The sequence below is a fragment of the Phodopus roborovskii genome, unplaced genomic scaffold (assembly GCF_943737965.1).
Source record: "Phodopus roborovskii unplaced genomic scaffold, PHOROB, whole genome shotgun sequence".
Classification (NCBI taxonomy): Eukaryota; Metazoa; Chordata; class Mammalia; order Rodentia; family Cricetidae; genus Phodopus; species Phodopus roborovskii.
In genome coordinates, this window is record NW_026126461.1 from 19006247 (window position 1) to 19020761 (window position 14515).

At 44.7% G+C, this 14515-nt stretch overlaps 1 protein-coding gene across 1 annotated transcript in view; it reads left to right on the plus strand.

Moving 5' to 3' along the window:
- The window catches only part of Dlgap1 (DLG associated protein 1), a 263784-nt gene extending 249833 nt beyond the window's left edge, over positions 1-13951 (plus strand). Inside the window, exons 8-10 of the mRNA XM_051190910.1 lie at positions 5039-5130; positions 10342-10494; positions 13261-13951. Coding sequence (XP_051046867.1) covers positions 5039-5130; positions 10342-10494; positions 13261-13470 — 455 coding nt within the window. The 3' untranslated portion in view covers positions 13471-13951. The remainder of the gene's footprint in view (positions 1-5038; positions 5131-10341; positions 10495-13260) is intronic.
- Positions 13952-14515: the final 564 nt, after the last annotated feature.

The following is a 14515-nucleotide window of genomic DNA, read 5'->3' on the forward strand; positions in this document are numbered from 1 at the left end:
AAGAGCTACCTAGTGAATTGGAGGTCAAGTATGGTGGTGCAGGGCTTTCATCCCAGCACTCATAAATCTGTGATTTTGGGGACAGCCTAGTCTACCTACTGAGTTCCAGGACAGCCAAAGCTATGTATAAAGTCCCTGTGTTACGTGAAAGAAGCCCGCCCGTCGAGGAAAGATAAACACGGAATGCTTCTGCTCACGTGATGGGTGTAAAGCAGGGGAGTTCACCTGGTGCTGTGAAACAGATCTGAAACCCCACACTCTGGGGGCTGAGGAAGGGAGGGTTGCATGACTTAGGGAAGTCAAGATCAACCTGGGCTATGCAGTAAGACCCTGGCTGTGAGTAAATCAATAATAAAATAAATAAGTCAAGTCTGCAGAGTGAATCAAAGAGCAGAATGGAAGGAGAGACCCTGTCTCAGAAAACAAACCAAGGAGCCAGGCATGGTCAAACACGCCTTTACTCCTAACACCCGGGAGGCAGGGCCAGGTGGCGCTCTCTGAGTCAAAGCCAGCCTGGTGTACAGAGTGAGCTTCAGGACTCCAGGACTAGAAAAAACAGAATTTTTTTTTTTTTTTTAAAAAGGGGGGTGGAGGGGACAAGGGCTGGAGAGACGGCTCAGTGGTTAAGTGCACTCGCTGCTCTCACACAAACACACACCCAGGTTCCATTCCCAACACCGTATTAGGAAACTCACAATCCCCCATAAATGTAGTTACAATACACAGCACCCTATTCTGCCCTCTGTGGGCACCTATACAAACACGATACACTTGTATACATTCAGGCGCGCACACACACACACACACACACACACACACACACACACACAATAATAAAGAAATCAATTTTTGAAACTGGAGCAAGCCAAGCAGGAGTGGCGTAAGCCTTTAATCCCAGCACTCGGAAGTCATTGGCGGGTGGATCCCTGTGAGTTCAAGGGCAGCCTGGTCTACAGAGCGAGTTCTAGGACAGCCAGGACTACACAGAGAAACACTCTCTGGAAAGGGGAAGGGGATGTCATTCTGTGTGCTGTGAATATATGCGTCTCTCTTATTGGTTGATTAATGAAACATTGATTGGCCGGTAGCCAAGCAGAAGTATAGGCAAGGCTACCTGACTAGGAATGCTGGGAAGAGGACACAGAGAGGTTTCAAAGGAGTCACCAGGGAGACACCATGTAGCTGCCAAGGGAGAAAGAGGAATGGGCATCACCCGTGCGCCTGAGACCACGTGGAAACACATAGATTGATGTGGGTTAACAATTAAAGAGAGCTAGCCAATAAGAAGCCTGAGCCATTGGCCAAGCGGTTTATAATTAATATAAGCCTCTGTGTGTGTATTTGGGACTGGAGAGCCATGGGAACAGGTGGAAAAGAAACTATCTGAGAGAGAGAGAGAGAGAGAGAGAGAGAGAGAGAGAGAGAGAGAGAGAGAGAGAGAGAGAGAGAGAAGAAAGGGAGGGAGGAAGGAGAGAAAGCTTCAGTCCCTGGTCACTTGACCTTGTTGCCTGGAGCTCTCACGGCTGAGGATGGATGTACTTCTTACCTCATGGCGGTTGGGAAGAAAAAGAGAGAGGAAAGTCCTGGAGTGCCAGTGTCCCCTTCCCCCTCTCAGGAACCTCCTAGCAGCTCAAGTTCCTTCCACTGGGGCCCCATTTCCCAAGCGTCTGATAATGCAGTAACCCCATAGACTAGTGAACAACATTTCAATACGTGGGCCTCCGGGGGACATTCCGTGTGCACACGGTAGCCCCATATTGGGTTGGGCAATCTGCAAAGCTTGCGTGTAAAGGAGGCCAGCTACCCAGGACCCTAGGAGCAGAGCCCTTCCTAGACCCATAGAGACCCCAAACACCGCGTTCTAACATTCAGAGAAAGACCGTTTCTTCAGCCCACAGTGTCCCAACTGTGTTAGTGTGATGGACCAAATCCAGTGTTCTTTTGTGTGTATTTTTTTTCCCATTCATGTATTTATGGGACTAGAGAGATGGCTCAGCGGTTAAAAGCACTGGCTGCTCTTCCAGACGGGGGTTCAGTTCCAGCACCCACATGGCAGCTCACACCTGTCTGTAATTCCAGTTCCAGGGGACCTGAGACAGAGTAATACTGTGTAGCCCTGGCTGTCCTGGAACTTACTGTGTAGACCAGGCTGGCTTCAAACTCACAAAGATCCACCTTCTTTTGTGAGTGCTGGGGTCAAATGCATGCCCACTATTTCCAACCCTCTGTGTGTAGTTTAAAGGACTTTTAGTTCTTTCCTTTCCAGGACCACAGGGGACCTCAGTGGTATGAGAAATACGCTGGAAGAGCACTTTACTCTAATGCTTCCTTCTAGGGGAGAGGGAGAATGGGTCAGGATGGAAGGAGCCCCTCTTGTCCTATAGGACTGTGAAGGGTAAAAAGATCCGAAGGGGAAAATAATAAGAAAAGAAAATTGATTCCTTTGTGGGGAGGGGCATATATGTTAAAACTCACTTTCTTTGAATGGAAAGTTACCAAGTCCTTGAAAGTATGTGTTTGTTTCCAAATTTTAAAATAGTGGCAAAAAAAAAAAAAGTAGTAAATAAATAAAAAGAGGGAGCCAGTGAGGAGAGGCTCAGCAGATGACTCAAGGAGCCTCCTACCCAGCCCGATGGCCTGAACTCAGTCCTCTGAACTCTCTACACACGCACCATGGCACACATGTATGTGCACACACATATACACACAGTAAGTGATGTCCACAGATTTAATGAGGTAAATAAAAATAAATAAATAAAAAGCAATGGCATTATAAAGTTGTGGCTGTGAAGACAGACCGTTTGCTTGTTGTAGCTGAATCCAGAGTATGTTTGTTGCTCATTTGTGTTTCCTAGGAGACAGAGGAAGAATGACATCTGACTCTCCTGAAGGGGTCTGTTCCCCTTCCTTTCCCTGTGCTCTCTAGCAGGATGCAAACCCTGAGAAGGCAGGGACTTTGTCTTCCTAACCGCCATACCGTTAGTGTCATGCCTGCCAAGCTGCACCCTCACTGACAGTGTGAGTGAATACACAGAGCCTGCTCTGTGACTAGATTCCACAAATCCTTCCAGGTTCCTCTGCCCATCTTTGGCCTTGGCTTTGGCCTTGAGGGCCAGGCTAAGCTAGCTGCTTCAAGGGCAGTCACCAACTTGCTGTGGAACAATAGCCAATTCAAGAGTAGCCTTGGGAAGATGCCCCATGTGTAGGCCTGCCCCAGAACTTTCTAGTGTTTTCATTTGATTAACTGCATCCCCGACAGAAATGTTTCACTTCCAACCCCATTGAGTTTTGACCCGGGGGCATAACAGAGCAGAGTCCAAATGTTAGCAAGATATATCTTTCTTATGGTTCTCCATTCAGGATCAACATTCCGCCTTTTGGGTTTTGCCTCTAGCTTCTAATGGTGCTTGTTTTTCCAGGGGTGTGGTGCTGTCCACAAGGTGGATCAGGAATTCAGATTCATCCCTGTGTACCTTGTGATCACCCTGTGCTACAAGAGACCTCTTTTGGGGGGATAGGAGACTGTTCCTTTTATGTAGTCTGACATAGCACAGGCATTCGGTTATGACTGAGACCTTTCTTTCGGCTTACAGTTTTGACTTGTGCACTGTAGTACCTCAAAGAGGCCTGAACTCTGAACTTGGGGCTCCCCTGTGGGGATAAGCTGTCCCCTTTACTTTGTGGCCTCAGGAAAAGAACAGCAAGTAGGACTTGGTAGTACACACCATTAGCCCCAGCACTCAGAGGCGGGTGGATCTCTGTGAGTATAAGGGCAGCCTGGTCTACATAGTGAGTTCCAAGACAGCCTCCAAAGCTACAGAGAAACCCTGTGTCAAACAACAAAAACTGGAAAAAAGTAAATGTCTCTGCCTAAATAGGTCTTGGAGCTGCAAGTCAGGGGGACACTACGACTTGACAGAGGTTGCAAATGTGTGTCCCCAAGCAGCCTGGCATGACTGGAGACATATGATGTAGAAGTACTGTTTTACTGGTGAGGATGCTGAGATATTTGGACAAAACCTAGGAAGAATGTGAATCACGGACTTGGGTCTGGCCTGGCATTTTGAATCTAGTGCAGGAAATTACTAAAAAGCCCTGGCCAATGTCCCGTTGTTTTATTAGTTTTCTCCTGACCTTGTGATTGAGAAAAGGGAGTGTGAATCTTTAGGTTGAAGCCAACAGTGAGATTTTTTTGAATCCCATACTGTCTCTTCCAAGCAGAATTCCCAGCTGAGCCAAGCCTCAGGGGGTCTCGGTTCCCTCTAGACTTCTCTGTGGGAGGTTTCTGCACTCAGGTGCAGGGGGGCAGTTTGCCACTTGGCAGAGCTCCAGGAGGGGCAGCTGTATGGGCTGCAGGATGCAGGGGGAGCTCAGTGGATACTCAGACCCGGGCCCCTGCAGAGGCCCTCAGAGGCGGTTACTGGGACCAAAAGTATAGCTTACTTACAACAAACAGGCAAGGCTCTGCACCAAACCAAAGTTAATAAGAAAGAGGACTGCAAAGAAGGAGTGAGCTGTATTGGTGCTGGTGCGCCCTAGGCAACAGGCTGAACCCTAACACTCCTTAGCAAATTCACATGTCAGAGAATTCCAGAGGCTGAACTCCGGGAAAATGCTAGGTTAGGGACTTGCTAGGGTGATTAGGAGATTCCTCCCCGCTGAGCTAGAGTTGCTTCTCTTGCATTTGAATACGAATTAGAAAAACAAGCAGATCAGGATCGCAGACCCCATAAAGCGGAAACTACTCCGGGAAACACGCAGGACACTTATCTGGACCATGAACCGAACGCTATTTGTCTCTGTGTACAGAGCACACTCCTGTGATGGAAAACTCCTGTTCTCCCAAGAAACAAGAGCGATAAAGCCTGTGCTTTTCCAAGTTTCCCATGGACACGGGTGGGTGTGGGCACGCGGTGTGTGCTGTTTTTTCCCCCAAAACCGTGACAGCATAACTTTCTCCTTGCTTTTTTTTATTTTACCCGACTGTGTCTCAACTTTGAGGCCATCGTGTGTAAACTTCTGTGTCTACTCTTTTCAGTTCTAGGGAAAATCCGAACGGCGGTGGGCAGCGCCCAACTTCTCATGGCGCAGAAATTCTACCAGTTCAGAGAACTGTGTGAGGAGAACCTGGTAGGTACCATCCACATCACCCTGACTCCTTGCTAGCACAGCGTGGAGAGACCCTGTTCTCCATACTGGCCCAGCCAAAGCAAAACTCAGTTTGAACCAAGTTAAGTCAAGACTCATTTGGAGTCTTTTAACAGATGGATCTGGCTTCCCAATTTTCATTAAACAAACAAACACAAACCCCCACTCTATTTTACACTTAAATAATCTTAGGGGCGGAATTAAATGAAAACTCCATTTCCTGATTTCTTTGTACTGAAAATTTTCCATGTTCCTAGATTTTGTATGATGCTTTTGATTTTCTTACTCTTGTTAAAATATGGAGGAGCAACTGATGTTTCCTAAATACTATCACAGAGATAACTATTTTGGCTCATGACTCTCTTTATAAAATAGCCATCAGTGACTGTGTCTCTGATCAAGAGTTTTGTTTTAATTCAAAGGCCAGAGGTTGAGCGAATCGCAAAATGTAGATTAGACACCCTGGGGCAAGAGAGTGTTCCGTCTACCTCTCATCCAAATACAAAGGGAGGAAACCAGTCTTTGATAACAGCAGCAATAACAGCAGTAGCATTTGCAAATTTGACAGTGAAGTAAAGGTCGAGAGCCTCTCCGGGAGGCTGAGAGAAGAGGCCTCCATCCTCCAAGGGTGACTCTTCAAACACAACTGTTGCTGGTCAGGCTCACTCCAAAACAAAGCAAAGGAAAAGCAACTTAGTGATGTGTGGAAAGTGAAAACATGATCGACATCTAGATGACCCAGATAGGGTTTTAGAGTTTAACTCTGTGTCCTAGGTACTGCGTTTTCTCTTCAAAGGAATCTAAGCCAGGGCTGGCAAGATGGCTCCTGTGTAAAACCTTGCAGACAAGAACTCACACGATGGCTCCCAAAACTGTTCTTACACACACACACCACACACAAACACACATACACCACACACACACACACACACACACACACACGCACATGCACACACATACATACACAAACCACACACACACACACCACATACACACACCACACACACACATACACACACCACACACCACACCACACATATACACATACATACATACACACACCACACCACATACACACACACCACACATACACACATACATACATACACACACCACACACATACACACACACACCATACACACCACACTGTAGCATGTGCACCAACCCCACCCTCACCCACCCACACTCACCGAATAAATGTAAAAACAATTGTTGAGCAAGTTCGCAAGTGTATTGCAAAAGAAAACATAAATATTGTGCCAGTTTTATTTTTCTCTTTTGGATTTTTCAAGACAGGGTTTCTCTGTGTAGCTCTGTAGACCAGGCTGGCCTTGAACTCACAGAGACCTATCTGCCTCTACCTCCCGAGTGCTGGGATCAAAGGTGTGTGCCACCACTGCCCAGTTTATACTGTGAAAATTTTAAAGATGAAATTACAGGTATCTTTTTTTTCTTAATGTGTACTGATTTCTGGAAATTGTCAAGTTCATGAAAGCCAGCTCTTGACATCTCTCCATTCCTCACAGTGGCTCCTATGGCCACTAGAGGATGTCATTGGAACTGCCCAAGCCAGGCCTCGGAAGAACAAGTGTAGCACCAAAAGTACCAGATGCCCTGGGTAACTCTCAGAATGGTCATTTAGAGTTACTTGTGACGTTAATTATTTTTATGCTTTATAGATGGGCATAAAAAGTAAAAAACAAAGCAAAACAACTTAGATACCAGACCCTGGTAAAAAGTAGAGCCAAGAATCAAATCCTCATCTCTTCAGGCTCCATTCCCATAAATCCCAGGCAGGCAGGATTTGAATTCTGTCCCTCACCTTTGCAGAGGGAAGCCATCCCAGGAAATACTTAGCGCTACAGTTGTGTGAAAGTAACCCTGAGGGGCAGTAAGATGGCTCGGCAGGTAAAGGAGCTTGCTGCCAAGTCTCACGACCCGAGTTTGATCCCTAGTACCCATAAGATGGAAAGAGAGAGCCAGCTCCTACAAGTCCTCATCTGACCTCCACCTACTTGTCCTGGCACTACCCCCAACACATAACACACGATAAATAAATGCCTGTGTGACCGTAGGTCTGGTCCAAGCCAGTCTTTCTTTAGTTCCTCTTCCTTTGAGAGGGGGAAAAAAGAAGTTTGAAAACATTTATCCCAGAGTAGGTTCTCAAGGTTAGAGTGAGGGAATGAAATTGGTTTTTTTCCCAGCATTACTGAACCAGGGGGGACCCCCACCCCCAATTCTCCCTCTAATCTCAGGGATGATCTGGTTTAGATTCAACCACACTACCATATGACTCACGATGCCATACCACGACAGCTGGGTTAGAGAATGGCTTACACCCTTTGTTTCCTCCCTTGTCTTTTTGACGACACAGGGCAAAGAGATTCCTTTGGGGCAAGACCAGGTTGCCCAGATACAGAGTTAAAAGCACATGTAAGGAACTACTATATAGGTTGACCTTGCCCAAACCTAAAAAAATCCAAATCAGAAATCCTCTGAAACCTAAAACTTTGGGGACACTAAGTCATTGGTACAAGGCAGATATATATCTGACCTCATATAACTTGTCACAGTCAAAATACAGGCGCACTAAAGATGTACATAATACCTCCAGACTGTGTGTACCAGTCTGTATGTGACATATACGTGAACTTCACATCTAGATGTATATTCTATCTCCCGGATATCTTGCTATGGGCAGGCAAACATTCCCAAATCCTATGAATGCCAACATCTCCACATCTGGTCCCAAGGGTTTCAGAGAAGAGACACTCACTCTGTACCATTTCTTTCTTCCTTTGGTGCTAAAATGATACAACAATAAAACTCATTACCCAGAAAACGTTACTCAACTCCAAAATATGAACTGTTTATTTTCCCGTTGCGGATGAGGCTAAATATACTGTGAAATCATAAACTATTGAGAAGTTCTCTCTCAAGTCTACTGTCCATTCTGAATGTTGAGGGTTTGTTTGTTTTTGTTTTATCCCTTTTGGTTTGCAATGTATGTAGCCTCAGACTTGAGATGTTCCTGTTTCAGCTTACTTGGTGATAGGTTAATTGGTATTTGCCACCACACCCCTTGAAGGGCTTTTGTTCTAGTTGCTGTTTACTATGTCAGAATATACAAGGAACCCCTTTTGTTCGTTCAAGTATCATTATAACCCTTTTTATGTCTTTCTGTATTTGTTTTATTTTGGTTTGTTTTGAGCGGAAGGCCTTGATCGTGAACCACCCTCCCTCCCATCCCTAGGATAGCTTTTAATACTGAACCAAGCTCTTGAAAATGCTAACATTTATTTATTCCAAAGAATCACATAACTGTGAGTAGTTTCAGAACTCTACACACATCAGTGCATCTTGATTTGCATTTGCAGTCGTCCTCAGATGCAAATGTTGTTTCCAACCTTGAAAACAATTAGATGGTCAACAACCTTTACACTTCCTGAAACTGCGATGATACCATTTTTTCTTGGGAGTCAATTTTAAATGTCCAGGCTGACCTCAGTTATCACAGGATGAAAGGGTTTATGATACTAAGAAATAACAGGAAATGACACCGGCCAGAATCCCCTGCCAGGTGGAGGGGAGGGGGCCTCTTGCTGTCTGATGGAGATGCCTTCAGCTGCTTTTGCAGGTGGTATTTGGCAATGACAGGGGCAAAGAACAGGAACTCCCGAGCCAGATGTGATAATCTGCTCTTACAGGTTTTCCCAGTCAGGAGGCTGAGGTAGGAGGTGGGAGATTTCCAGGCTAGCATAAATTACACAGCAAGCCCCAAAGCAAACAAACTAACAAAAGTCAATTCTCAGCTGGCCTCAGTGGGTCAAGGTACTGGCTTCTCAAACCCGATGACTGGAGTTAAATTCCTGACATCCACACAAAGGTAGGAGAAGAGAACAAACTCCTTAAAGTTGTCCTTTGACCTCCACACACATGTTATAGTATACACACACACACACACACACACACACACACACACAGGTGTGCCCACGAAAAATAATGATTTTTGTTTGTTTGTTTGTTTGTTTTTTGGGAGGGGTGGAGATTTTTTTCTACACAAGGTCTCACTATGTAGCTCTGGCTGTCCTGGAATTCACTATGTAGACCAAACAAGCCTCCAATACACAGACATCCCTCCACCGGCCTCCATCCCCCAAGTCGTGGGATTAAAAGCATGCACCACTATGCCCTGTTTATATTAATAAAAATTTTAAGTAATTCTTTAAAAATTATTTTCTGTTGGGTTTTGTTGTTGTTGTCCATTTGGTTTTTCGAAACAGGGTTTCACTGTGTAGCTTTGAATATCCTAGAAGTCACTCTGTATACCAGGCTGGCCTTGAACTCAAAGATCCACCTGCCTCTGTCTCCTGAGTGCTAGAATTTAAGGCATGTGCCACCATTGGCTGGGAAAATGTCAGTTCTTAAACACTGAAGGATATTTGCTATTCTAAAAAGGGAATTACTACCAACACACATATGTATGTGCAGAGATAATGTTTTCTGACATTTGCTATATTTAAAACTAGCTGATTTCCAAAGAGTCATATGATAAAATGGTTCTTTTTTATTTGTAACAGTAACATCTCAATTACTGAACACATAGTTGTTTTAGGAGCTGGGTATGTGTCTCCATGGTTGATCATTTGCTTCAAGTATACAACTCTGGGCTCAGTCTCTCGCATCAAAAAAGCCTTGCAAACAAAGTACTTTGAAAATAGTTTATTGCACATTAACTCCATAACCTAGTATTTCAGTCAACAAGAATCCTAGAACTAATCACATTCTAGAATAATCATCTATTCTCTGAACAAACTCTGTGGCATGGAATTCTATGTGATTTTTTTTCAAGTTAGTGTTTTATTTTAAATATATTGTTTTAAAATGTATCCAGTAAGTGGTAAGGCATTCTGGGATTTTTTTTTTTTTTCAAATGTTTATACTCTTCCCACTTATCAAACTGAAACAACCACTCTGTTGTAAGGGCAGAGGGATTTTACAACCTTGACATTTGAAAGCCAGGGACTGGAATGGGGCATGTATACAATTACTATTTGTAGCCTCATTTTTATCTCTTACCTAAAAACCAAAAAGGAACCCAGCCTCCCAAAGTTCTTTGAAATGTTTGAAAATGCCTTTCTGACCCTGTTTGCTGCCTCTAAAGCGTCAATATTTTTCTCTCTTTTGTACAGAATCCCAATGCTCATCCAAGACCCACGTCCCAGGATTTGGCGGGGTTTTGGGACATGCTGCAGTTGTCCATAGAAAACATTAGTATGAAATTTGATGAACTCCATCAGTTAAAGGCCAATAATTGGAAACAGATGGATCCTCTTGACAAGAAGGTAGAACAATGTAGATTTTGTATGGTTCATTTAAAACCCTGCACAAACCCTGGACAGTCTAAATAGGGGCTTCTGCATTCAGTCCTGCTGTTTACAATGTGAAATGGAGCTGGTACCATACTCATTTCTTTGTAATGACATTGTTTACATACCAATCACTTGGGATATTATCTGTAATATGTGTCAGGCATACTTTCGAAGAAGAAAAAAAACTCTGTCTTTGTGAATTGGAAAGTGGGAATGTGGCTTTTCTTTCTTTTTCCTTTTTTCTTTCCTTCTCCCTTTTTTTTCTCTTTCTTTTCTTTCTTTCTTTTTTTTTCTCCTTCTCTGGTATAACTTTAAGCTAACCCACTTTCGGCACTGGAAGGAAGTTTTGCTTTCTAACCTAAAATAAATGATCTCTTCAGTGCATGGTTCCATAGAGCAAGAGTTCAACTTCCTTACGCCCTCGAGATGTGTTTCCCAGAACTCGTAGGAAGCCCCGGGAAGTAACTGGCTGACCGGTGCCACAGGCTAAAATGCCCACTACGAAACTGACAGTCATCTTAAATGTTGGGATTTTCTTTTTTTCTTCTGACTTTGACTGATTTGCGATTTGCTTGGGAGGACATTGTTCCCTGGGGTCTTCATGCAACAGTTTAGAAATAAAGAATTAAATTATTTTAATTAATCAATAACAATTTCATATTTGATTGCTATGGTTCCATCAGGCTTCTACAAGGATGTAATGTCTGCCTTTCCAGGCTGACCTGCCCTATGTGAGGTTTTTAAAATAACTTTTGTTCTTCTATGACCTGAAGTCAAATAGTTCCAACAGACACCTCTGAAAAAAAAAAAAAAAAAAACGAGAGAGATGGCTCTTCCCTCAGGGCAGTGTGAGTCCTGCCCTTTTAGGTCTCCTGACCCATCAAGAGCTAACAGTAATTCACTGTCACCCATCCTTAGCAGGTGTATCGGGTTAGTAGGTACCCAGGACAAACCCAATCCTGAAGGACTATTTATAAGGGCAATGCTATCACCATCTCCAATTCTATGGCCATCCAACTGGGGGGTGGTGGACGGGGTTTAGAACCAAGTTTGAAGTACTATTGATGTGTGTGTGTGTGTGTGTGGCCTCAACATTGAGAAGCCAAACATTGTACTTCATCTAGTTTTCTTCATGTGTGAAACTATCTGCTGGAAAATTGGTCTTAAAAGTATACACACACGTGTAAACACGCTGGAATTTTAGTACTGCTCCATCCAATATCTACTGATTCTTTAGTACTATTGTCTAAAAAAAAAAATAAAAATAAAGTGTGCAAAGAAAGAAAAATGGCTAAAAAGTTTCCAATATTCATACTTTTAAAAATAGCCACCAGTTATCCCACAGTGAAGATTTTAAACGTCCTGAGGAAAGTGATTCAAAGAAACTGTTACACGTGATTTACTGGTATGTGACCTAAATTATTAGCCTAATTTTTAAGTTTTTAAAAGTGCATTTTGCATTCGATCAGAGCTTCTCATCATCTCATGAACTGGCAGGAAAAGATAATGAAGGGACAGAGGTGGCGGCAGACTCTGCGTTCTCTGTTTTTTAGTCCTTCAGAAACAGAGGTTCCACTTTAAACAACCAGGGCACATCCACGTGTAATAAATAATAAGGAACTCTGCTTTTCTCCGTACAGAGGGAGCATCAGGGTTAAGTCGGGTACTCGGTACCTTCAGGATAAACTTCATGTGTGAGTTCCTAAGGATGTAGGGTATTTTACTTAAGTGGAAATGTGGGGTCTGTGTGGACTCTTGCACAGCCCGAAGGCACAACACCTTTCTCCTCAAGCACCCTTTCCTATCCCCATGAACGGTTATCAAGAAGGCATCAGTGCTTGGATTTTGCAGTAGATTAGAAAAGGTCTAATACCATTTCAGAGTCTGCTGATAAGATGGCCTTTTCCAGTGTCCTGTGTTCAACTTTGATAACAAGTTGGGATTGTCTTCTAGGCTACCACAAGCATGCTTGAAGCCCCTAGGGGCTGATTGATGTCCCGGAAAATCCTCCCCAGAAGTAGGAAACGCCAAAGTCTCCCCACCCAGTGACCCTTACATCTATGGCTGTGTGTTCCTGTGTGATGTGCAAAAAAAAAAAAAAAAAAAAAAAAAAAAAAAAAAGGGGGGGGGGTTAACTTCCAGTGTCACCATCGAAGCAGATAAATATAATCTTACAACCTCATCTGGCTAAGGAATGGGTGCAAGGGGACTCTGGGTAGGCGTAGGGAGAGGGTACGGAGAGTTTTGTTCTCTAACCCGGCTCCTACCTGATGCTGATGCCTCCTTAGACAGAGACATCTTAAGAGTTCTAAATCATTCTGTAGCTGTTGAGATCTCCTGGCCCATCCCTAGCACCAGGAAGAGTCTGGAGTAAGCAGAGAGAGCCACCCTCACTCTTGAAGGGGTGCATTTTAAATGCCTACACCTTGCCATGAAAAGACCTAGTCTTCGACACAGCTTTACCCTCGGCTTTAGGCATTAGGAGATTATGTGTTGTTGCGGGTGGGTTTTTTTGTTTGTTTTTTTTTTTTTTCTTTTTTCCTGCATCTTTTGAATACCCAAGCCAGAACAATGAGAAGAAATCATATATAGTGTGCAGATCAGAACTAACCATCCTTAGGTTAAAAAAGAAAAACAGAAGTGTGGGTGTGTGTGTTTTCGAACTACTGACCTATCCCAGTCTTTGCCAAGCTTGTCCTGAGAAGCTGTGTAATGTCCTGAACCTTCTGCTTTGATCAGGAGCGAAGGGCCCCTCCTCCAGTGCCAAAGAAGCCGGCGAAGGGCCCCGCGCCGCTGATCCGGGAGCGCTCGCTGGAGAGCTCGCAGCGCCAGGAGGCCCGCAAGCGCCTGATGGCCGCCAAGCGCGCAGCGTCGGTCCGCCAGAACTCGGCCACCGAGAGCGCGGAGAGCATCGAGATCTACATCCCCGAGGCGCAGACCCGGCTCTGAGCGCCGCAGAGGACCACCCCGCTGCCCTGCCCGCGGCCGCCTCCCAGTCCCCTCCGTCTCTGAGCTCAGTGACCGCCACCTCGCAGGAGCGGTTCCCCAAGCCGCCCCGCTTCCTGGGCCACTTTGCCCATCTTCTCCACTGAGCTTCGCGCCCCTGTCCTGAAGCCTCATGCAGACATCCAAACCCTTTCTTTTCTGGGACAAGCAAACCCACCCGTGTAGAAAAGATACCTGTAGGTCACTCACTCTCCTCAGTTCTTTCAAGCTAGTGTGTCCCTAGAACTCAGCAATATAAAAAACCATAGGGTATTTCAGAACTCCAGTGTCACACAGGGTGATCCTTAGAGACTTAACCGTCTTCCACGCGAAAGAAACGAGGGCTCCGATTTCCCTTTATTTGCCCCCAAACGGTTATTTTTACAAGCAGACAAGAGCGCTTTATCTCTAATCTCAGAAATCACACCATCTCATCGGAATCAGTGGTGACCAAGAGAGAGGGGACCAAGCTGGCCTGGGGTTGGGGGCCTGGGTGCGGTGTAGGAGGGAAGGGCAAAGCGCGCGGGTACCCCGCATCTGTACCTGTGCCGCTGTACGGACTGCCACACTGGTACTTCAACAATCACAGCTTCAAATGTCTCAATCAGCAGAAGATTGTAAACCCGATCTTTCAGGGAAATTAATCTATTCTGAAAGGCAATAAAAATGAAGAAAAGTTAAGGCAAAGGAACCTCCGATGGTTTAAGATCCTATGTAAGGAATATATTTATTTATCTTATTATTAAGAGAATTTAGACCTGAAATGTTTTTATCAACTTTTCTTGTACTCTGTATTATAATGTCATGGCAGTGGTTTTTAAATGGGGGAAGAAAAAGTTGGCTCTGTTAGTTTAGTGCCCATTCTGGTGGGCCTGCTGAAAGATTTCACACACACACACACACACACACACACACACACACACACACACACACACGAACACTTCTGCTTCTGAAAGGCAGCAAAACCATTTCCAGAGTTGTGGATCTCTGCCACCCCTTTGCACGCTCC